The sequence below is a fragment of the Opisthocomus hoazin genome, chromosome 8 (assembly GCF_030867145.1).
Source record: "Opisthocomus hoazin isolate bOpiHoa1 chromosome 8, bOpiHoa1.hap1, whole genome shotgun sequence".
In the NCBI taxonomy this organism is placed as follows: domain Eukaryota; kingdom Metazoa; phylum Chordata; class Aves; order Opisthocomiformes; family Opisthocomidae; genus Opisthocomus; species Opisthocomus hoazin.
In genome coordinates, this window is record NC_134421.1 from 39,434,807 (window position 1) to 39,460,464 (window position 25,658).

At 41.0% G+C, this 25,658-nt stretch overlaps 1 protein-coding gene across 3 annotated transcripts in view; it reads right to left on the reverse strand.

Moving 5' to 3' along the window:
- The window catches only part of ANO6 (anoctamin 6), a 90,993-nt gene that overhangs the window by 26,250 nt on the left and 39,085 nt on the right, over nucleotides 1–25,658 (reverse strand). For all 3 annotated transcript variants that reach the window (XM_075428307.1, XM_075428306.1, XM_075428308.1), the window contains 11 exons: nucleotides 24,589–24,717; nucleotides 15,053–15,118; nucleotides 13,113–13,391; nucleotides 12,642–12,755; nucleotides 10,716–10,831; nucleotides 10,161–10,295; nucleotides 8,150–8,255; nucleotides 6,817–6,877; nucleotides 3,381–3,526; nucleotides 1,852–1,929; nucleotides 126–351 (listed from right to left, as the gene is read on the reverse strand). In XM_075428307.1, the coding sequence (XP_075284422.1) occupies nucleotides 126–351; nucleotides 1,852–1,929; nucleotides 3,381–3,526; nucleotides 6,817–6,877; nucleotides 8,150–8,255; nucleotides 10,161–10,295; nucleotides 10,716–10,831; nucleotides 12,642–12,755; nucleotides 13,113–13,391; nucleotides 15,053–15,118; nucleotides 24,589–24,717 (1,456 nt within the window). The remainder of the gene's footprint in view (nucleotides 1–125; nucleotides 352–1,851; nucleotides 1,930–3,380; nucleotides 3,527–6,816; nucleotides 6,878–8,149; nucleotides 8,256–10,160; nucleotides 10,296–10,715; nucleotides 10,832–12,641; nucleotides 12,756–13,112; nucleotides 13,392–15,052; nucleotides 15,119–24,588; nucleotides 24,718–25,658) is intronic.

The window sequence follows — 25,658 nt, forward strand, 5'->3', positions numbered from 1 at the left end:
GATATGGTGGGAAAATTCTGAAATATGTGGTAGTTGTTTATTTATTGAAGTTCTTATTAGGCATACAAGTATTCCTTCTTGCTATTTCACCCCAAGTTTCTATCTGAGGTACAGCAGCAGCATACCGAAGTCAGTGATCAGGATTGCCACTTTTTCGTAGATGACATTGAGAACCATAATGACTACAAAGCTGATGAGCGAAGCAGTTACTGAAGTGGCTGTCTGCGGAGTCAGGTACTTGCGGATGGCTTCCGTTCCACTAATGTGCTGTGACAACGTTGCAGAAAATGCCAGGAAAACTGAGAGTCTGTAGACAATGATCCCGATAACTGAAGCAATAATCAGAAGAATCTGCCGAGGGAACACAAGAAAGATGTTAATATTGAGCCACCGGCTTTGGGAAAATGTGAGTCTGAAATAATTTTTACAATAGGCAGAAGGAAACCGATTGTGTGCCTGTCATTCCATCGCGTAGGCAAAGTACAAGATGATGCTCAAAAAAGATAGAAGGGAATAAATTCAGAATCCATAAAAAAGCTGTTTTTTCATGCAGCATAGTCAATCTGCAGGAAAGAAAAGAGGCAGTCTGGTTTATGACTAATAACAAGGTTTGTACTGATGCAAGCTAAGACAATGAGATGTGTAATCAACTCTTACGCCTCAAGGCGTGTGATGGTTCCAGGAGTTAGGAAGAAATCTCTTTCTGTTGACATTAGGAAATTGGCAGAATGGCAAACATACTAGCAGGTCTGCATTGATTATGGAGGAGGCTGTACCTTCTCTTTCACACGATAATATTACTGACCAGAGACCCCACAAAGGAACAGACAAATTTTAACCCAAGTCATGTAATCTGCAGGATTTGTAATAATGATCCATGCATCTCATCTTGCTTGCCATCTCCTCTTTTTCTGCCTCTCCTCCTGCTTTTATTTCTTGCTAGTTCTCCAGCTATTATTCAGAGCTGTGAATCTTTTTTTCGCTACTGCAAACTGCCTTGAATCCGCCTGCCTCCCCTCTCCCTGCACATAAGAAGAGAGTGCAATAATACAAATGACAAACCCAGACCAAATCTCTTCCCTTCAGCCTGAAGTCCTGCCTATTTAAACCCAGCAGCGGGCCAGTATTCTCTCTTTTGTGTTTCAGACATGTTAATGCTGAGGTTCTCCCGGGCTGCCAGCTGCTGCTCTATCTCCTGTCTGCCTCCTGTCACCTAGGATGAGGTCTTCTCCAGCTGCTGCTTGTGCTACAGGCAAGGAGGACATGCAGCACGCTAAAACACTGAGGCAACCTCTCTGGGCATGCTCACCATGCTAGATATTGTTTCATGGGCGACTGGACTGCTTTCATGTTTTATTTGTAATTAAAGCAGCAGCTCTGGAAGATTAGAGAACACCCAGCTTTGCTCTGTTAAGCGAAACGAAAAGCCTGAAAGAGGCCCAGGACTGTGAGACATGGTACTGAAGCAAAAGACTGGAACAAGTAGGATAGAAACCGGCAGGGAGAAGAGCATATAAACCAAAGTCCTTCCCAAGGTACCCCCCAAATGCAAAGACATTTATCTTAAAATATTAATGAGGGAAAAACCAATGGACCGCATTTACAAGCATAACTCAGAAGCTACAGCTGAAGGATATTTTGACATATTTTCTATTGACTGTATGCTAATGAGTATTCAGCGACTACAGCTACCTTCTCCATGCTGGTCCATACCTTATGGGCCTTGTTTATGCATCAGATGGAAATCCAACCGAACCTGTTCCTTTGCTACCATTTGTTCAGTTCAGGAGGATTTTTTTTTAGACACTTGTCAGAGAAGTGAATTCATGAGGTAAAAGAGGAGAAATTTACCCAGAAGAAGACTGCACTTGTACAGAAAGTCATCCGTACGCACTTCCCACAGGCAGTGTATGGCACATGTTCTTCTTGCTGTAAAAGATTTAGAAACAGATCAAGGATGCACCCAATCTTTTCTTCTTATTTTCTGGGTGCTGCAGTTAAACCCTTTATGATGTTGAGGAGAGAAAAAAGGAAAGAAATCTCTGGTTTTGTTTCCTTTCTTGCTTTCCTGACAACTCACATTTATCCATGATTTCAAAAGTCTTGACTGATTACATGTGCCTTCATTTTTGCTGCCCATTGTAAGAAAAATGACTTCCGTAGAGGCCGAGTGCCCTCATACTGGCTTTAGCTATGACAGGGTGCAGAGTCCTTTTCAATGGACTCATCCTTCTTGGATGATCACAGCATCCAAGACAACCATCTTTCAAACCGCACTGGCTAAATCTAGCAGGTAAGTTCTATGATTTTGGTCCTTGATCTCTGTATTTCTCAGTTTATCCATAGGAACAATAGGATGGCTTTCCCAAGGAAAATGCCTACCATTGTGGTGGTGTGAAAATTCACTGGGATAGGATCTTGAGGATCAAAATCACCATGTTTTAGCATATTCTTCACTCTTGAACCATCTGAAAGGAACTTTCTAGCTATGCCTTCATACATTAAAGATGGCATAGGTTTCTAAGTTTTTAAAAAGAAACAGGTTTTGAGTAGTACAAGCTATAAAAAGAAGATCTATATAGGGCAGTTCAAACTACGGCAGGTAATTTTGAAAATTTTCAAGTGCCCTCTAATAAACATTAGCATAATGTGGATGGAATGCGAAAGCAATGCAAACGATCAGATAAATGCCAGAGTAGTATGTTGACAGAGAACAGTAAAAAGTGAAACTGAGCTGGAGTGAGCTACAGAAGCTAAAGCTATTCAAAATGTATAATAAATAGAGATCTAAACTGAGATCCTCATAAATATGAATCCTATTTCATTGAAATGAATATTATCCTTGTCCTTGTGAGTTTGCTGCTATTAATCGTAATTGCATCCACATGCACTTAGCAACAATACCTATTTATACACAATTGAAACAGAAACCTCTTTGGTTAAAAAAACAGTCTTGACATGATATATAATGTAACATCTTTTGCTCTATTTCACTCTTTTTTCCTGATGCATTCTTAGGCCAAGACAGCAAATGCTCTGTGATCTTGGCCTCTGGCAGCAACACTGAATCGTTTCTTGGGGGATTTAATAAAGTAGACTTAGTCTCCTAAGCTGGGGATGATGACTACTTCTGTTTATTTATGACACAGGAACCTCAGCAGAGCAAGCTCCTCAAACAAGCAACTACTTTAAGGTGCCTACGGTTAGGTATGGTTAGGTATAAATTCCCTCCCACACATCTCTACTTTATAAATTCAGTATTTCCAAGCCATCTTATCAACTCTCCTTGAAGCACTGCTGATTTCTACACCATTTTCATGGTGTCCTCTCACGACACGTCTCTTGCAGTAGCCATCACCAGTAATCAAAATATTCCTTACCTGTGTGATTTCATTCATTACTACATGAGTGCACCGAGCTTCATATTCTGGGCGAACTTGTTCTTCTTGCTCTAAGTACTCAATTGTGTCCCATTCATACTCCAGTTCAGCTTGCCGTCTCTTCCAAAACTCCAAAAACAAAGTAACTATCCAAAGGATAAACAAAGTGAGCAATACTATGTGAGTATTGGACACTGCATGACCCCCTGGGTTGTAACATGTGACTCATGTTTTCCATACAGATTTCCAGAGACATGGAATAAAACCCTTATTGGCTGCTGTGATCGTGAAAATAACTGGATCTACATATTTGTATAATTATTGCTTTGGATATGTAGGTGCTTTAATGTAAACACACAATAAAGAATACAGATAAATTTATTTGCTTTCTGCCTAAGGCTAGAAAATGGGCACTTTGGATTTCATATTATAGACTTCTTTCTTTTGAAGAAGTTTATCACGGGATGCATAAGAAAGCAAGTTGGTTGGACAGCTGAAGACAAAATGCTGGAGAGTGCAGGACTTCTAGAAAAGACAAACTCAGTATGGCAAAGATTGTCCCCGGGGAAAGCTCATGTTCATTCAGTTTGCACTTTTTTTGTGGACAAATTATCAATCTGTCGACTGCAAGAATCAATGACAGTTCAGGTAAAGCGGTTGAAACATAGCTGCCTTTCCTCCTCTGCTAGAATGAATCTGAAGGGTCTGCACCTCTTTTTGCATGGCCTGGAGCTTAGAAACTCTCCAGACTGGGTCAGCAATTTTCCTGGACTGTGCTTCTACAACTGGAAGCATCAATCCAGCAAAACTCTTTACCTTGGCCCGAGACATGATGCAGGTAGATCTGGCAGCACAGGCAATGACGGGCCCAGCTGAGCAGGCTGGGAGGAGCTCAGGATGATGGGGTGTCAGTATCACACTCCCCAGTGCACCTGGATGCTCTGTTAATGAAGACAGTGCATCTGATATGGCTCTGCAGCACTGCCTCCAGGAGGTGTTAGTATCCCATCACTGCACTCCTCGTTACTGTTGATGTCTGGGAGTAATTAACCCTAAAATTGTATTTTTTCATTAGTTTGGCCCCTCATCCTGAATGATGAAACATCGATGGCATGCACGTACAAGTCCAAACATTAAAGGTTATTTCCAAAATCAGGTGTGGTCAATAAACCCCAAACTGAAGCATTTAAAAACAGGAAAACTCTGTGGGCTGGGCTGTGAGATGATCTTGGCATCTGCACACAGGCAAAAGCCCAGGAAACCCTCCTCCCCTGATTATCCAGGGGCCTCTTTCACAGGGACTTCTCCACTACTTCATGCTTGGAAGCACAAAGGCCATCCCAACCAGTGGGCTGGAGGATCACATCTGCCTTCTCCTGCAGAGCAAGATCAGTCTTCCACGAACCTCTAACTGCTGGTTAGGGCTCCAGCCCAAATCACAGGAAGCTACAGGCTGTATTGATCTGCTCCAGCTGCAAATCCAGCTGCTGCTGGGGAGTAGAAAAGTGCAGGGCCTCCTTCTGTGATAGCCTCTGCACTAACAGCAAAAGAAGGGCACAAAACATGGGGACAGCTCTCTTGGCCCCAACAACAAGATAACTTCTGCTGGCTAAAATAAAGCAACAGCCAAGCTGTGTCAGAACAGGGAAGGAGCTGCTGCTGGATTTGACATTTTCCTTTTATTTTGAACCAGTGTTTCTTTTAACCGTGGAAACAAATGAAGTTTCAGAATCAGGAGATCCGAGCACTAATTCCACCTCACACTGGTAATTTGTGGTGTCCCCTTTCACATGTCCCTCAGCACTGCCATTCAGTATGGCCCAGGTATTCTGCCTCTGAAGCTGTCACCGAGGGCTGAGAAAAAACGGCTCCTTTGGAGAACAGTTGTTTGCTTAACTGATCTTCTTCTGGGACGGGGATCCAGTGATGGCAGCAAGTGAAGTGGAAGCTGCTGCTTCAGGGGCTCTGCCAATCTAGTCATGCCACCGTGGGAGAAGTGGTAGAAGCCCTGATCCAGAGCACTAATGTATAGAGGGTTAACTCCTGAGGCCAGATTCCCTGGTGTTTTATAGTGCTTTGAGGTCTTTGAAGGGAATATATTAATAAAAAACATGCAGTTATTACAAAATATTGTTGATAATGATGCCATGATGTATCTAATAATCTAATATTATTTTAGCTGTTTTGGACCAGGAGGTCTACAAAAGTATTAGAACAAGATGAAAATTACAGCTGGAATTGTACCAGGACCATGGGTCATTTGGATTCAGTACAATTTTGACAGAATTTCTGTAATACAATTCACCTCTTTATACAGTGGACTTATGATAAGAATACTAACAGACCTCACAGCCATCACTACAGACATGCAGCTTAACTTTGTAATTATTACTTGCGGAATCATTCTTCAAAACAGGAAACACAATTTTAACTAAAAAGAAAATTGCAAATAAATTAACTATTCAGAAGACAGAAGATGGTTACATTAGTATCAAAGTTCTAATTTTTTAAAATTTATTTAGAGAATTTCCTGCTGGTATTCTGATTTTAGCATATATTTTGAAAGAAATCTTCCTTTTGAAATTATGTGTTTTATCTTATAATTCTTTAAAGCAGTAGCTATTTTGAAGCACTTTAGGTCATCATAGGAAAATAAAAACCCAACATGTTTTACAAAGAAAGGAAACTATGTGTTCTTGCAATTAATTCAAAGAGTTACATGAGTTATTTTCTCTATAGTACCCTGTATACAGACGTAACATATTTTGGTAATTTCTGGATAAGAAAGTGCAATGAAAGTTGGTTAACAATGTTGCTAATATGAACAAACAAAACTGTTTCTGGGAAAATAAACCTTGTCTAATCCCTTAAATAGAGCACCAAGTGGTTTCACCCATGGGAAACATCCTGGTTTCAGATACACTTTTCTCTGCTAAAATATAAATCTAGTGCTTGTAACTACTATGCTTTTTGCAATCAGTTTCTTAAATTAAGACAGGATGAAAAAATTCCTGGGAAATATAATAAATGACTATTTTTCAACGGCCTTGTGCAGTCACAGAGCTGCTAATAGGCACAGGCAGCTCCAAAACTCTTTCGGAAAAAAACAGCTCCTCTGCCAGATATATTTGAGCATGTGGCTGGCTCCTGCTTGAAGAAGATGAGGCAGCTCTAATCGCTTCTCTCAGACTTTTCTCCAAGTGAAATGAAACAAAAGAGGCACTGAAGACCAATGCTAAGTTCTACAGTTTTTTGTTTTCTTATGGTGCTATAAAAGAGTTCCTGTGAATGTACACATCTCCTATGGAGCTACCTACTAGTGAATTCCTGAGTGCTAGAAAATCAAGTTGCTGCAAATTTATCCATGTTTTCCTGGCTGATGCTGGAGGCTTGGCCAAAATTAGATGACAAATCACAGTTGTTGAAATCGACTTACCCCATATTCCCATAAATAACGCAAACACCAGTGTTCCAAAGCTATCAAATATACAGAGTTTCTGGGAAAATGGAAAAGAAAAAAAGGCTTAAAATATAATAGACCATTTTTGTCTTCTACACTGACCCAGAACAGAAGCTGCTTACTGAACATCTGGATTTTTAGCTTTTATGAAGTTTAATAAACAATCTTTATTGATAGCATTTCCTCAATTTCTGTCAATGTAAAACACCCTCCAGTAAAATAAGGAAATTAAATGCAAAGCCCAGAATTAAAACCATAGAGCAAATATGCAGCAAGAGGATACTAAAATGGTGTGCTATCAAACTTCCTTCCATCTGTTGCAAAGGAAGTGGAGAAAAAGTGCTTCTGATCTGGGAACAGAGTTCTGTGTTTTTAACAGAGCCACAAAATGGCAACGGACATGCCTCGTTCTCAGGAGCAGGATGACAACAAATGAAGCTAGTTAGTAAAAGCACATTCTGATGAGGTACCTCTATGGCCACAATTTGCCTTTTCTTCCATCATAGCCTTTTCCCTGTGTTCTTATTTCTTTTACCCTTCAAGTACACTGAAGGAACACATTAAATCTGGGCAAAATATTTTTGAGGACTAGCTGAAAAATTGCAATTTGGGGCGTGACTGAATCTATGGAAAGGAATGGCAAAAGGCTAACATCAACCTACTGAGACAAGTTAGTGGAAAAAGAGAGACAGCTGGAACACAGAGCAAGAGCCTGGCTGTATCAGGGCCAAGAGAGCACGGCTGTGTCACCGCTTCTGCCATGGCCCACATCAACCTCTCCATGTACCCATCTCCTTTTTGACAACATGAGACCATCTCAAGGTATGGATCCAGATAACTTCTTTGGGGAGGGAGGGTAAGGGGCAGAATTTGGAAGTGTCAAAACATGGTTTTCCTTAGCAAAAATTGATTCAGAACTACTCAATCAAGATTTTCGTAATTGAACATGGGTTTTCTCTTTTTTCCCCCAAAAGGAAGAAGTACCCCAAAATGAAACCACACGGTTTAATTTTTTATTAAAACTCCCTATTATTCCCATATCAATTATTTGGGAGCTATGTGAAATTAAAAAAAAAATTATTTTCTAAGATCAAAGCAGAGCAATTATTGTTGTTTCTACTTTTCAAAAATCAGTCAATGTATCAAAAGGCACAACAATTTGCACAGTTCTAGCAATTCTGCAGGACATTAATGGAGGAAAAACATTGTTTCATACATACTACTGGAGCAGCTGCTGCTAAAGTTCAATAGCACATCTATAAACTGTAAATGTAGTTACCTTGGATGATTCACATCCAAATGTATTTACCTTGGATGATTCACAAGTGATGGTGAGGTTCCAGTAGGTACATACTTTATCACACTGAGGGCACATTATGATGTTACCTCCTATGCTGGGATCACATACTTCTTGGCTAAAAGCAAAATTAGTCAGTCACTCACCAACACTAAATACTTTAGTCCTTTTTCACACATGGGGACAGCGCAATAATCTCAGGGAACTGAGAAATAATTTACCAGTGATCTGCTCTGAAGAATTCCCCCTCCCTGCCCATATCCCCAGATATCCCCATTTCCATTCTTAGTCCTTATCTCAAAAATGGATGACACTGGAGGAAAATAATTTCCATCTCTTGTACATGGTGGTGATTCTCAAAACTGCTCACATTAAAAATAAAACAAATCTTCTCCGTGATAGGAAACTCACACTTGCACACTCACAAGTGCAACCATAGCAAGTCAGGGAGAAGGAAGAGGAACATTGCCTACCACAGTAAGGGATAGCTGCAGAACTGAAATGGCTACCTAGTCCCCATGGTCTTCTAATGGGGAGGATTAGGTTGGAAAACATGCAGAGGTGGGCTGCTAGGGTGACTCAAGGAACGGCAGATCTGTTTCCTAAGAGATGGCAAAAAAGTTGCCATCTAAGTAGTATCTGCTAACCTAGTATGGTGGAGGCTGAAAGGTGATGTAATTGCTTTCTATAAACACATCAGTGGGGTAAACACCAGTGAGGCAGATGAAGTATTTAACTAAATGATAATACTGGCATAGGGCGAAATGGATAGAAATTGTCCACAGGAGTGGAGCTCTGGAACAGCCCTTCAGCATGTTCCATAAAGATAAACACCCTTCCAGAAAGCAATGTACAGTGTGATGGCTGGTAGATAATTTGGCACAATGACGCAAGTGTTTTTTCCTGGGTTGTTGTGCCATGGTTGAATTTTGTCATGTTCTGACGAAGATATCTGCGTCACAGCTATGCCTCTCCTCCCAACATATTCTGGGCAGCTGAAGCCCCCTGCGCTGCTGCTCTTCCTCTATTTTTCTCTCAAAATAGAGAAAAGAAATTCTGGGTGTTTTATCGAGGTCTTTGGATATCTTCTTTAAGGATTATCACAGTGAAAATGATGTACAGCAATTTGTATTGACTTCTGATTGTTACTCTTTGTGTTTCTACACTAGGTGTGGTGAGCCTAGTGCAAAATATAAATAAAATTATGAAATAATACAAACTCTCAGATGTCTATCACTTTAATGGTCCGTGGACATCCATTACCCCTCTTATTTCTTACTTTATGCCTTTACCTTCAAATCCGTTGTTGTTCTCATAGAATCATAGCATAGTTTGGGTTGGAAGTGACCTTTAAATGTCGTCATCTAGTCCACCCCCCCTGCGATAAGCAGGGACATCTACCACTAGATCAGGTTGCTCAGAGCCCCATCCAACTTGACCTTGAATGCTTCTAGGAATGGGGCATCTACCATATCTCCGGGCAACTGGTTCCAGTGTTTCACCACCCTTGCTGTAAAAGCTTTCTTCCCGATATCTTAGTCTAAATCTACCCTCTTTTTAGTTTATGGTCTTTACCTCTTGTTCTATCATCCTGCTAAAAAGCCTGTCCCCATCTTTTTTGTAGGCTCCCTTTAAGTACTGGAAGGCCACAATCAGGTCTCCCTGGAGCCTTCTCTTCTCCAGGCTGAACAGCCCCAGCTCTCTCAGCCTGTCCTCATAGGAGAGGTGCTCCAGCCCTCAGATCAATTTTGTGGCCTCCTCTGGACCCACTCCAACAGATCCCTGTCTTTCCTGTGCTGAGGGCTCCAGAGCTGGATGCAGGACTCCACGCAGGGTCTCACCAGAGCAGAGCAGAGGAGCAGAATCACCTCCCTTGCCCTGCTGGCCACAGGTCGAGGACTGTTCTCAGGTCCTTTCGTTTTGCCTCTTTTACTATGCAGTGTCTTGCAAACCCTGTACAGTCTCCCTCTGTAAGGAACTGATTAAAATTGCATGTGATATTAAAATAAGCCTGACCAGATACCTCCATGTGCAGTTGTCCTTTGTCAGGCATCCATAGAGAAAACAGCCAACTCCTACAACCGCAGCCACGATGAGCATATTAGTGTAAAAGCCCAGCCAAGCAAAGTAGATTCCAATTTTCTCTCCATAGTATTTCCTGTGGAGGGGAAAAGGTTTTTTTTCTGAAATGCAAGTAAATTCACATTTTTGTTTCAAATGGCTCCTCACTGCATACATTTTGTGCCAACTCGTATTGTCACATTCCTCTGGTTTGAACTTTGGGATTGCAGAAGTATTGCAGCTGGGTATTCCTGCCACCACTTTTGTGCTTTTAAAAGAGGATTAAAAGGGGAAAAAAAGGAAGAAAGAGAGAAAGATCATACCTTGCAAAGAAAAATTTTAAGTGGTTGCCTTTTCATGAATTGATGTATCATGAAACCAAGCTCATGCATGGGCTGATATGGGTGTATGTATGTGCCCTCAGCATTGAGCTGCGTCTCTTTGACACCCCCAAAACCAGACCTGTTCTGTAAATTCCTAGTTCCCTCTGCATTAGTCCAGCCACAGTCACACCAACCTGATGAAATCCAGGGGCTGCAGTTTCAAAATGTTTTTAGGATGAGCCCATTCTCTGTAGAGAAGATACCGTTCACTGGGGCAGCTGGGATCGGTTGACAGGTGCCTAAAACTAGACTGCAACACAGAAAGAGCATGAGAAGAAGATGCCATTAATCTAACTAGCACAGATCAACTCTTGCCTCTGCTGGCCCCGTGCCATGAAGCCAGAGCCTGGAGTAGCCTTTTAGCCCAGTCTCACTGCAAGCCAGGAAAAGGAGAAGGAAGACAGCCCTGGGAGTGCACCAGGATTCGAGATAGATCGTTGTCAGCAAGGCACCAAATGCTAAAGCAAACACTTTATGTATGTGAGCTGAAAATAACAGAGACTCATTGTGAACTTAAACCTAAGCACATGTCAGCATCTTGGCACTTAGGAACAGAAAACAGAAAAGGATCCATTCTAATTAGAGAACAGGACTGAATTAAAATGGATATTAAGTAGCTCTAACATGCTAACACGCTTTGCTTCAAAATAATATTGTGCTGGAACGAAGGCTGGAAAGTCTGAGGGATAAATCCAGGGCTTTAGTGTCTGTTTTAAATTTAAGAGAGAGTTCACATGGAGATAATCCTTGTATTTTTTTCTAGGTTATTTGAAAGCTTATTTCAATAAAGCCCTTTTTATTTGAGGGAATTTTCTGTTCAGTAGCTGTGATGCAACAAGACAAGCGACATTTGTAGAAATCTATAGGCTACTTTTGATTTGCAGAGTAGCTGTGATATATAATTTTAATTGCATAAAAAGACAGTCACTAATTACCAGTCATACCGAGTCCAAATTCCCCATGCCGTGATAGAAATGGCCTGCAAGGCAGGTTTTAAATATTTAAAAGGAAACCTCAAAAATTGATAGTCACGAATTACATTAATTCTATCCTGTAAAGCTTTGGGTTACTTACAGGAAACATGATTTGTCTTGATTCTGCCTTAAAGATTTCCTTGAAATCCGTGGAGGCCCCCTGAATATTTTAAGCCAAGTCCAAACAGCTGAAGCAGTTACCATTCCTGACCTCCCATGTTCTCAATGTCTTCTCAACAGAACACACCTCGGACACAGAATGGTGGCTCTGATGGGGAGGAGGTATGCAGGTGTGGGTATATAATACATATAACGCAGAAAATCAGCCAAATACTCTGGAATTTTCTTTTTTTTTCTCCTTTATTTTCTTTTTCTGTGCTATTGTGAGCTTTTGTATGCAAAACAATTTTCAGTGTAACTTTCTTCTTTAAATGGTACAATTTAAAAAGCTTCAGAAGTGTAGCTACAAAAGCTGTATTCCTTATTACTGCAAGGTAAAATTCAACCCCGTTAAGCTTCTCTCCACATGATACTGACATCATTTGTGAGCTGTTGGGCTGGCCGGACGGAGCCTTCCTGCAGAAACCTGAGTTTGCCTGCACATATGTCATGATGTTCGAGAACTGTGAGAATGTTTCTCACTGCGTGAGGCTATCATGCATCCTAAGATGAGATTTGTAGTCTACATCTTTATTGACAATGTTGATATTTGATAGGAATTTTAACACTGAAAAATGAATACTAAAAAAAGGGACAATGATAAAATTGATTTAGAGCTGATGATACAGTGCATCATAGGAAATATCACTCTGGCCAGGGACTTCACTGAACTACATCTCCCAGAGAATCCAAGGTTAACACCTCCTAAATGGAATACATTGTTTTTCAGTTATGGAGCTGCATTTTGAACCAATAGTGCTTTGCAAGAAAATCTCTTTAGCCAGACTATGTCCTGTTCCAGTATGTTGTTACAATAACCAGTCAGGGAGTAAAGCAAATAGCATTTGTATCTTTTGATATAAACCCCACAGATTTAGTTGAGATCTCTATTTCATAATATGTTTTAGTTACAAGCACTAGACTTACGTCATGAAGGGGAAATGCTGCTTTGTAGATTCCAGTGTCCAGTAATTTGTTAATGCCAAACTTTTTCACATTGTTTTTGGTTGCATATTCCACACGGGACAGGATAAAATGAACCTGAAATTTGGAAAATATTTTTGTGTCTCTTGTAACCTGAAAGTAATCATACACAGCTATACCTGTTTCAGCATATAATCGAGTTAGGAAAGGGTAAGCAGTGCAGACAAAATTAATTACACCAGATATATAAACCATTCAAATCCTTCCTTTAAATTCAGGTGGAACAGAAATGGGACAAATGTAAGGAATATTTTCCTTCTGGATTGCCCAGGCTATTTCATAAATGACACAGGACTATTGCATCCCATGTATTTCTAATTTTTCAAGATGCTTTCATGAAGGTGATTGCACTGATTTGATTACAGGAATGTTTTATTTTCAAGATTAAATGCTAGAAATACTCCATGGACTTACAATTCGGCTTCTAGTTGCAGGATTGAAAAATGTGTCTTTGTCTTGAATATAGAAGTTGGACAAATGTTCTTTTTGAAAAGGGGCAGTGAAAAACTCTTGCTCGGGTTTGATGATATTTTCATCCACTCTGAAGAGTCCACTAAACCAGTTGAAAGCTGAGTCTTGGGTTTTCAGATCATTGGGTTGCAGAGGCAGTTTGATGTGCATAACCTCAGCGTATGCGCACAGCACTTCCCAAGGTACATGCACTTTCACAAAAATAAGTTTTTCATCCAAAACCTAAAATGAAAGAATATTAAAAATATGGGTGTAAGGAAATGAAAGCAAAAGATTTTTCATAACAATTCTTAAACTACCCAGAATTTTCTTTCTCTTTACAGCTTATAGATGACCTATTCAAAGTTGCGTTCATTGTCCATCTTAGCAAGTATATCATTAGCTTCTGTAAAAGCACTGACATGAGGTGGAAACACTCGGGCATACAGAGGCTTATGAAAGTGTATAAAAAAAGACAGCTAAATATTCCTTTAATGCTTAATGTTTAAATCTCTGCAAAGTATTTTACAGAGTAATTTAGAAATTTAAATTTAACAATGCTTCTCTCATATGGGTTAGTTAGGAGCATTTTTACTTGTAGCCTGGCAGAGCAGCTGTGGCTTTGGAGCTGCCAGTGACTCCCCAGCAGCTCAAGTACAACTCCAGATATGGAGTTGTATGGCTTGATGGAAGCAGGCTAGGCACCCATGGGTGCTCCTGGGCAACATGAATTCCCATCTTTGTAGGGGGAATGGGGAGAGGGAAAGGAAAACAGGCCAAGACTTCTGAGAAAGACAGCATGGGGCACATTTGCTCCCAGCTGTACACTCAAACTAGCACCAGTATGCAGTGGGAACCCTGACAGCCACTTTTGTCTCCTGTCTGCACATTGTCTGTAGACCTTCTATCGATGCTCTGAATTTCTGAGTCTCAGCCACACAAAATTACATTATGCAGCTTGTTGGCTCAGGAATTGGATATCTCTGATCTAGCCTGGGGAAATGTCCAGTTTCAAAAGTTTTTCAGTCTTGATCACAGCTGAATTATTGAAAGCTGCAACGTCTTAAGTATTGCAACAGGCCCACGCCAGACTTCCAGCAAGCGGTTTACTTTCTTATGAATGTGAAGTGCCAGATTGCATCCTTGGCTGTGCAGCAGGAGCCCTCACTGCAGAAATCAAATAAATACCATGATGCCATGCATTCTGAGTCTAGTTTGGGAGGAAAGGGCAAAGGGACCTTTTCTGGAGCCCACCTTAGACTGTCAAACAACACCACATTTAGGCTGTGATTGTTCTGTTTGCCCTTGGGAGACCTGGCCGGAGTGCTGCAACCCCGCAGGGTAGGAAGGAAAGGGGCTCTGAGGGGCTCTAACCCTCCCTGCAAGAGACAGCAGCTCCGGCAGCTGGTGTGCATTGTCACAGCACTCATGAACTGCCCGCAGGTGATGTCGCAGCTCAAAATATGCAGAGCATGATAGTTACAACCGCTTGCACGCTGCCAGATCTGGGGAGGAGCAGGGTCACATGCAGGAGCCCTGCGCTGCTCTTCTGGCAGGGGCGTTCTGCCCCGGACACCCACTGGCTTCCCACACCTCCCACACAGCCGGAGCAGGGGAACAACCTCTCCTCAAAGTGTAGCAGTAATTTTTATCTTCCAAGATCTAAGCAAACACGACCTATTTAATCTTCCTGCTTCCCATCTTTTACTTTGCAGAGGAAGAAACCGACAAAGTTTAAAAGATTTCGCATCATACCGCAGAGAGACTACTGACGGAAGAAAGGTGAGCCTTTTTCTCCTGAGAGGAGAGAAAAGTTGCAGTAAACTCATATATCCAGTTTCCTCATTCTGATAGGGGCAGCTTTGCTCTCAGACAGAGCCATTTGCACAGGGAAGAGCACTCACCGATCTCGTTGCTTCAAGTTGCAAGCCATTGTTTATCAGGTTTGATTCGTATACTTGTCTCTTCCTCTGTTAAAAGGTATTGAACACAGTAAAACATCTGTTCCAAATTTCACAAGTACTTTTTCATAGAAGAATGGAGTTGCCTCCCAAAAGGAAGAATCATGAGGTTGTTATCTCTGTAGCCCACTTGACAGCTACTGTGGTCATAGGTACAGTCTTACCTACTAATCCAGATAATGGTTTTTTTTTTGTCTGATAAGCAATATTGCCCTCAAATGCAGTTGTGGAGATTCGCCTTCTTAGTTTCTGGTACATTACAGAAGTAAAAATGTGCCCCAAATTTTGAATTTTGAGAGCAACTACTACTGTAGCTTGTGATCTCCTTCACCTTTAGTCACTAATTGAACTACTGACGGCAGCATCCCTCCACCCATTGATCTGTCCTTTAGAAAGTCTTAATCTCAAGGGCTTTCCATCCCACTTTCCTTCCAGCAACCTGTAATCTCATTCTTCTTTCACAGTAATCGTATGAGTTCACACAGTGGTTCAAACTGTAGTAGCCCTCTACATTTTAGTCCATGGATAAACATCCCCAAAGGAAGAAGCCGAGAGCTGTAGCACTTGTAGAGTCAGTGATGCTGTTCTAGGAGCATTCAATGTCCCCAGAAGGACATAAGATTTCCTCAGTAAAATGAAATTCATGGATCATTTTAATTTCACTTCACGGTACCGGTACTTGGCAGGTAGTGAGCAGTATACAGACAAGTGAGTTGTACAGACAAGTGAACTGTGCAGAGACAAGCAGCCACTCTGCCCTCAAAATACGAAATACACAACTCCATAAGGGATTTATAAGAAATTTCAAAACTTCATGTGAGGTACTCCAATTTAAAAGCTAATTGTCTACGTCAACTGGATAGTTCCCCAATGAATTATTTGTTTATGCAAGTCAATGCTAGCCAGCTCTTCCCGGCCTAGGGACTACATGTCAACATATCAGCATGGGTAAGATGGGGCATCTGTAGGCAGCTGGGGCTGAGGAGGAGGCTTCTGTGAGCAGTTTGTCGGAAGGAGATGACATTAACGCATGGGGACTGATGTGCGGAAACAAACTCCGCAACTCACAGAGAGTTATAAAGCAGATGTGTTTATTACAGCACCAGGTGCAAGGGGGATCGCTCCTCTTAACTTGCACACCCAGTCACAAAGCATGCACCTACTTATTACAAAGTTTATCTAAGTGGGCTGGATTATTACAATTAGTTCTGGGAATAGGCGTGATTATTATAATTATTTCCAGGAATTCATTATCATACTCCACGCCTCTTTAGCGCTTGCACAGTGTCATCTGGTGGTCGTCTGTGGGGGTCTTCTGGATGAAGGCTCGTAGTCTTCCTTGCTGTGTACTTTTCACCTTTGGCCCAAAACTGCTGAGTTGTCTGTGCTGGCTAAGTTCCAAGCTGCCAGACCAGTTTCATCTAGAGGAGGGCTTTTTACAGACAATAGGTTTCTGGTTATCAGTCCTTATCAGTCCCTGTCTCTTTTACCTGTCTTGAACCAGTCTTTGTTATCTACATTTGAGCTCACAGCAGTCCTTGTTAACAAGATTGCAAAGAATAGGACCAAACTAATTGTCAGAGGTTTAATCCTTACCTCGACATGGCTGCAAAGCTACGTAATAAAATCAAACTAAAGTTACAGCAAAGTGGAACTAAACATCAATTCCCCAAATCAGGGACTGCTGGCTTTATTCCTGAACCAGGTTACTCTAGGCATGCAGCGTGATTCTCATAGTGACACGGTGATACTACACTCTTGCTCACGGATAGTTGTCATGCCACTGGCCAATATTTTGGTTGTTTAGCTGCACTTAAAGGATTGGTGCCTACCACTACTGCAACTTCGAGTTTTTAAAGAAGAATGGTCCAATGGTTTCTGTAGCCTGATCCTCTAGAGCCAGACTAACTGCCTTAACTCCTGTGCTTAAGATCCAGTCCTGTTGCTACTGTGAAGGACCAGAGTCAATGAATGGCCCATTAGATAAAGCCTTAGGAGCTTTGATGGGTACATGGAAACTGGCAGTCAGGACCACCCCCAAGACGCACCTGCTCTAGGGGAAAAACCCCAGACACTTCAGCAAAACGAGGAACAGATCAGTTGTATCTCGACAAAAGTTTCATCCAGTTCTTTAATATTTAAAGACTGTTTTAAGTCCCTAAAGCAGAAAAATCTTTTTTGCAAAACTGTATTAAGTATTGAAATTAATCATTGTAAAACTGTATAATATAAACCGTCCACCCCATTTATGTTTGTGCTCAACTGCAGCACCTGCATATGGCAATGGTCACGACAGGTTAATTTCATATTTTGTTTAAAGGTACTTCTTTTATCTGTTTCAGGTTTTCTGCCTTTTTATTCCAGTGAATATCAGCTGCTTCTCAGGTTAGGAACAAGAAAAGCCAAATATTTCAGTGTTTTCTTCTTTCATCAGTGCTTATCACATTTCTCCTTATTCCTCTCTTCTCTCAGAATAAAAACACAATCCCAGACTTTGAAAGCACTCTTCATGGAGGTGTCTCTCCAAATCCCATTAATCCACTTGTTTATTAGTGACAGTATAATGCTTTTTATATTTTTACTGTGTATATAACATTGTATATGTATAAAAAACGCAGATTTGTAATATATTGTACATATCTAATACATTCTATTCTCTAGAATTTTGATGGTAGCTGTACCTTGAAAAGGACACTTAATATAGCTGTTTCCTGTGACATCTAAGTCTCCTCCTTGTACTAACAGCACTAGCTTAGAATCCCAAATGTGAATGAGTTTTTTCCTTGCAGTAACATATCTCCTTGCATTTTTCAGCATTTCAAAGGTAATAGTGCTCTCCATTCTCCTTCAAAGATAAAGGTTCACAGTCATCTTGGCTTCTGAGCAAACTACATCATGATTTCTGCTGCATTTTTTTGGTAATATCATAACAATCCCCTTATCAGATCGTTAATATATGCACTACACAACACAGCAGTTTTTCATTACTCCACTAGTGACTCTTCTGCCATTTCATCCTACCTCTTTGCTTCTTCCATATTCACATGGTTATTTGTCGGTGAAATAATACTGATTCACGAAATAATACTGATTCAACTTGAGTTCTGCTTTGTTTCAGCACATAAAATAGGCAGAAGGCTAAGTATCTGTTTAATTTCTTTCTGTACAGCACAAAGACGGATGCAGGGCAATTCTCATTTGTAGAAGTCTAATATTTATTTTTTTTTAATCTTACCATTCAGATTAGTTTAATAATTCATTATGGCAAGGAGTTCCCCAAATTAATTTTGCTCTCAAAATCTTAGAGGAATGTTGACAATATTAAGGTTTCTAATAATGCATTAATGCAAGTAGTGAGAAATCAAGCCCCTGGGAGTCTTTGCTAATTAGGGGCTTTGCTATTTTCTATAAAAGATTGAATTATGTGTATGATGATCTATAAAGGAGCTAGACTTTTACCCAGAGGAGTCTACAGTGGTTTTGCACTGACTGGGGAATGCAACATAAAGACATAATAGCATATTAGGCTGGAAGGTGGAGACTGTTGAAAGTTTGTTTTAGTATCTGTTGTTTTGCTCAGCTACCTGCAAAGCTAAATTGTAATAATAATGTAACCATGGTAATGCTGCTGATCTACACCTGACATAGATTTAGATGACTGAATAGATAGCCAGTAGACTAAGACACTATGGGATGCATAATCTTATACAGTCTTAAGAAAGCAAAAGCATAGTGTAAGTTAATGTCAAGTGTTACAGGCATGTAGAAGGGTTAGCTCCTGGGAGCTGCTTTTTCACCATAATGCTTTCAATGTCTGGTGATTGCCTTGCCAAGCTGAAAGACTAACAAGATTGTGGGGCTGGAAATTGGTAGCAGACCACCAGCAGTTTTTTCTCTGTGTTTTGTAGATGCGAGGGAGCACTTGCTTTTATTACAGTGACAGAAGAACGCCAGCTCTTATCTTTGTTTAGTTTCTTTTGGGCAAAGAGTAAAGTTCCCCCAACAATATCTGTGTGGCTTCAGGGGAAAAATCCTAACAAGGCAGGAGTGCTTGAATAGCCACCTCTGCCTTACCTGACAGGCAATAGATAAATCACAGTCAATAAGAGAAAAACCATGGGGCCCAAAGCCTCCCTCATGGAAATCAGCTAAAGGGAGCGGAGAGGATCACTGTATCAATATTAGCTGCCAACTCTCATAGTTTCTTTGATGGTATTTGGAAGCTTTTCTGAAAGTCTCAGCTGTCAGCAGCAGGAAATGGATTGATTGAGAAGCTCTGCTTCTCAATCTTCTCTTTTACAATGCTTCTCTTTTACAAAAAAAGTAAACCCAAAGAACTCCAAATACATAGTTTTTGAGATACCCTCTGATTTTAAGCCAGCCTCATGGTTTTCCAAAACCTGGTTCGTGACCACAAAGAATTAGCAATACTGCAGTCTAGCCCTGCTCTTAAGAGTGGCTTCTAACCACCCTGTTTGGAAAGACCCACTTCTGGTCCTATGAATGCATGCAGTAACTTCAGAGTAAATGCCCCCTTCCATTTGACTTCCCATCCTTCTCTCATCCTTCCTTCCATGCATTAAGCAAAGCAGTTTGGGTTTGGGGTTGCCTCAGGAACAGAGACTTCATTTCACTGAGTTCCTGCTTCAAAACCAATCCATCCAGCAGGGACCAGGGCAGGAGTGGTTACCCTCCTTCCAGTTTCAAAGGTCGCTCTCATCCCTGTTATCAGACTTCCTGGGTAGGTCGGCTGGGCACACGGCGGGCAGATAGAGCCTGTCATCCTCTGCTGCCTCAAATCGCCCCATAAAATGGCACCTAGGTATCCCTCTTTCTGTAAACCCAAGTATTGCTCTGTCGCCGCAGGTGTGATGCATGCTAAACAGCTGGAGAAGCATGATTTGCATTTTAAGTTACGAAAGCTTTTTTTTTGTTGGCTATCTAAACTAAACAAGCCTGGAGGCAGGAACTGTTCATTGCTTGCTTATGAAGACAAACTTCTTCGGCCTGCTGAAGTTCTCTGTAAGACCGTACTTAAAAAAAGTGATGTGTGTAATATTCTCTGTGAATTATAGTTTTCATTTAATTTGAAACAATAATTTAAAAACTGTCTACTTCTGTGAAGCACAGATCGCTTCATGGCTGGATATGAAGGTTTTGCCCACATTACTACTTAAGTTACTGACAGTGTTTCCGTTTATTTCTGTTGGGGGAAGCAGATGGACTAGAATGACATTCTCTATTGATTTATTTTTAATTCGCCTTTCTGGCGCTGACCGTTTAACTTTCAACAGTGATCTCCTTGAGTACCTCAACAGATAAATTGGCATTTTTGAGCATTCTTGGAAAGACTGGTGATATTTAATTTCTATTCTGATGGTAACCTATCCTGAAAAATAGGATACATAGATTGTAGGTTTAAAAAACATGCTTTGGACAGGAATTTCAATTGCTTGCAAGGTACAGTTTCTGGAATCCGCTCCTGACCATTTGATTTTTGCTAGTGCTTGCAAAATTAATTGTATACCAACTTAAAAACCTTTGGAGTTTGAACTGAGTTGCACCTATGAACCTCACCCATTAACTTTTGAATCCGTAAATGATATTAGAAATTTCCATGAAGATGTCATTTCAGTAGTTTGACTTTGCCTCCCTTCAACCAGATTTCAGAAACACATGAAAATGAGGGAAGCACAGCATCGCTGTGCATCTCCAAGTGCTTCAGAATCCCGTATTTTTTTCCTTCTATCCAAATCACCCCCATGTTTTATCTATCTTATTTCCTTCTCTCCTCTGAGATGTTTTCCCAAGAATGCTGCTAATTAAGATAAATTAATGATGGGCCATTTTCCTAGTTATTTTCACGCAATTCTTTTGAAAAAGGACAGAAAGCCATTCAAATCAAATATAACAATGGTCCCAGGACCCGATTCTTCTCTTGCGATTTTTCACAGATCCAGAATCGATGGATCTGTGCCCCATTTCTCTGAATTCAGTGAACTGGATACCTAGGTTGAGGTCTGATTTTCAAAGCCTTCCCACTAAATTCAGTTAAGCATATGGGGACTCCTCCACTCTCACTATCATACAAAACCACTCAGTGCAGCACCCAAAACTTTTCATTACTGAAATGTCCACTAACAATTTAAATTCTGCCCCGACTTCCTCATCATGCAATCAGGTGGGGTGCAGTGCATGTCAGACAGAATTTGTCCCAGTGACTATACTCCTGGTCCCTACATTTCACAGACATGTAACGTTGCACATGGCCAGTGGAGACCTCGCTACTGATCTCAGTGAAGTGAGGATTTCACCCTACGAGAACAGACTTCACTGGATCTGCTATTCTTTAATAAGCTGGAGTTTCCAAATTCTGTGAACAATAAACCTGAGGATAATAGCTCTATAAAACTGTCAGGGAAGCAAAAGAAAGAGTAGCATGACCAAGGAACCTATTCAGCCCTAAAGCACCTTGAATTACACAAGATACTGCTTATAAAAATTGGCATTTTCAGTTAATCATTGGTGAGAAAGAGACAGTGAAGTATGCATTATTTAAAGACGACAGTAAATGGTAATACTCCTCATTTTGGTATCTTGTGTATCATCACAAGGGTAGAAGTCTTCGGCCCAGAAAAAAATGATAATCAAATAAAAACCAGCGTCAGTAAAGACAAGCTATCAACTAGGTTGTATGCCAACACTGACGAAACCTTACCTATCTTATGTAGGGCAGCAGCATCTCCCCAACTTTCTGGGAACTGTGGTAGGCTAAAACATCAGTTCACTCCCTGGAATTCCAAGGATGCAAAACTGTACCATTAATGTCATTTTCCTTTCCATCTCAGACATAAGGTATATGTGTTTTGTTTCTTCTTTTCAATTATTCTATTCACATTCATTTTTTTTTTACTTCTCAGTTTCTCTCCTTTCACTCCCAGTCCGAGTGTGAGGTAGGACCCAAGGCAGTGCCCTGCATCCCACTCGGGAGGAGGTACAGGAAGAAAAATGTTATCAGTGCTGCCAACATCTGCGCAGCATTTGCTTAGGGAATAAAGATTTGCAGCACATACAGCTTCCTCCACTTTCATAGCAAGTGATCTCTGGTGAGACGGAGGACCTCTCTGCCTTTGAGGTGGCTAAAGTGTTTGTGTGCTTGGAGCTGACCTGCACCTATCCCATTCTAAAAAGTTAGAAAGCTTGTATCTACTCACATTTGAAAGACTGTTCCTCCAGCAATAGACAACGGAAATGCATTTCTAAACTGATGACACCTGTATGTGAGGCATTAGAGAGAGGGAGCCAGTAATTCCGGGTTGTATCACAGGATTTGGTTATGGCCAGGCGACTTCACTTCAGCTGAAGCGACAGATGCATTGAACAAAACCTTCTCTTCACTCCTTCTTCTCCTTCCTCCACCTTTCAGTGCCCTCTGGTACTTTACCCTGTGTCTAACTTTTTGTCTTATTCATGGTCAGCTTTTGGTTTTGTCATTAGTTCTCCAGCTCAATGTCATCATGCTTGTAACTTTTGTTCTTGTCTTTGGAAGTCCTCTGTAACTATCGCTTCTTCACCCTTTTCTCTTTTTATGCTTTCTGCTGCCCTTTCAGCACCGTATGTGTTCCCAGTATCAAAATACTTACCTATGCCTTCCACAGTACTCCTACGGCTTCAGATTCTACCTGTCCATGGAAATCCTGGCTCTGAAAACTGCTGTCAACACTGTTTTCAGCTTCCTTCTGACACAGCCACGTCACCCCAATCACGTGTCTCAATCTCCTGGCTGTGCTTCTGTCCATACAGCCTTTGTTGGCCACCTCTGCTGTCAGGCCACAAAGCCAGCTCTCATTCAGCTTGCTGTCCAACAAGACCATGAGGGCCTCTTCCACAGAGCTGCTCCCCAGCCACCAAGTCTTCACCATATCTGATCATCAGCCTAACGTAACTCTAGTTCTCCCATTTGTTGTGTGTAGGTAGACTACTTCCTCTTCCTCAGCACACCACAGATTCAGTGTGGCTGCAGATCTTTGCAGGACTGAGACCTTTGAAAGTAAACTTTTTTTGCAAGCACCTAGCGCATTACCCACAATCTCCTGGTCTAATTACTCATGGTCTCATTCTGGCTAATGTCCTAATATTAATGCTGCACTAAAAATACTACTCCATTGCTCACATTTAATGTCCATCACTGTTTGGATAAGACACTCATTATATTTTTAAGTACATTTGGGCAATGGCCAAATATCACAAACATAAATGTAAAATGCTAATTGATAAAAACCAATTGTTTCCAAAGGGGCAGCTTTTGGTTTCTAATTACCTCTTTTAATTAATTGTTGTTGCTGATCCTGTGATCATGTGTAATGCAACATCCACCCACTGCAGGACTCCGTCAAGACCTACTAACAACATTCCTTATGGCTGCCCCATTAATGCCAATGACAACACTGTGTAATGATTATCAACCAACTTAGCTACAGGCCTTTTTACTCCTACTCTTCTCTTTCCAAACTGCAAATCAGTATTTGTATATGAGCTGCTTTCAGTGATATCTTTGTCCTTGCCTGCCTCTACCAGAGGCTGCTGCTGGAACATGAAGAGTTGCTAAATCAGAGAAGGAAGCAAGTGGGTGGGAGAGCGCAGATGCCAAGGGGACTACAGTCCTGTGGATGGATATTTTTCAGGCAGCTTATAATGAAAATAGCTCACTGGCATGGCTGAGCTTGTTTTTGTGGCATTGGGTGCAATAACAAATGTAGTCCACTGACAGAACTACTGAAATAATCAAAAACTAATAGTTAAAAATAATCTGTGATTGTCGTTCATAGTTGCTAAGGAGCATCAAGCAGTCACTGGCTGGAGTCAGACATATTCTGCAACGTCCCTAGGGAGGGCCAAGCTATTGAAGTGTCAAGGGAAGGAGTGGTACAGGGAGAAATTCTGGTGGCAGTGTGACATAAAAGTTATTTCCCATGAAAGACTTAGGTACTTTATTGGGCAGAATGTCAACAGGTATGTTCGTAACTGTGATCTGGAGCACGTGGTCAGCTGTCTCCTTCTATGGGTTCCTCTGAACACCCTGGCTTTAATACCAAAGTCCACTAGGGGCCTAATTCAATCACTGTAGGTACAGAAATATGCCCTAGTCTGCACATCTTGGTGTCTAATTCTAACCTGATACCCGCATTTTTCTGCTTACATCTCCTGAAGGGTTCCCTCCCGACAGGATGCTCTGAGGTCACCTAGCACACACCGACAGCCATGATGTGTAGTGCTCTTCTCATTTACACATCAGTCTACTGGCTTGAGCTCACCCCTGATTCCTGCTTGGTTTGATGGGCTGCAGTCTCCCAGCTCCCAAGAGTACTCCTAGGACAGGGCAATGCAATTGCTGTTCTGGGTGAGGGCACTGTCCTTTCTGCCCATTGCTCTAACAAACACCCAACAAATGATTCAGATTTATACCAAAAATAACCTACCTTTTGCTTTCTACGATCACTCCTCTTATGAGTCATTTTTTTGTTTTCATCTTCATACACCAAAACAAAGTCAATTCTTCGCTGCCCATCGCTGAAGAACAAGGAGTCAGGCTTATCATCAAAATCAGCCTAGAAGGCAGGTAGCATAGGTTAATCTGAATAACCTCACTTGCCAGTTCCTTATTTGCTTCCTGTCACACAGTATTTCAGTGAACAGAGAAATTCAACACATATCAGACTCATATAACATGAAGACCAAAGTGACAACAAAAGTAGCACAGAGTAGAATGGATTAAAAAATTTATATCCAGGAGTTTGGCAGGTCTCTACATGACATAAAATCAATAGAACTTTGACCTAATATTGTTCTTAAGAAATGGCCTATTAGCTTTTGGTAATGGGAGGAGCATTGGGATGTAGCACCATTAACCAAACAATGCATCTGTCATATAACTTGTATGCCATCATGGATACACTGTTAGATAATCTGTCTACAAGATATGTTGTTGCCTGATGGGAGTCTCAGAATTAGTGCATTCTCATCTGTCCCCGTACCTGCCAGAAGTTTAAGCTTCTCTGCAATTATTAAAAAAAAAAAAGCAGCAGTTTCATGCATGATAATACCTAAACCCACCATTGCCCAGAGAAAAAAGAATATTCCCATGCTGGAGATGAACTCTCAAAATGGACTCATTTTACGTGGATTTACTTCTCTTTTTATTTGCAGCATCTCAGCAAGCAAAAAACATTGTTGTACGCCACACATCCATCATGTTATAATATACGCCAAAATCAAAAGGATTAATATATTCATAAGCCTTTATCTAGTCCCTGGAGGAAAGCAGGATACATTGTCATATCCACTAATAACATCTTAATGTGTTATTTCATGTGTGAAATGATACAGACACATTGATGACGGGGGAATCTGAATGCTTGAGTGATGATTTCGTAGTTTTTTAGAGTACTCTGTGGGCACTATCACATGTAACAACCCCTCCTTTCAGGTAATTTAGAGCCGCAATGTGATCAGAATTGTCATGTAATGAGCACCAAACTCTCAGGTACTT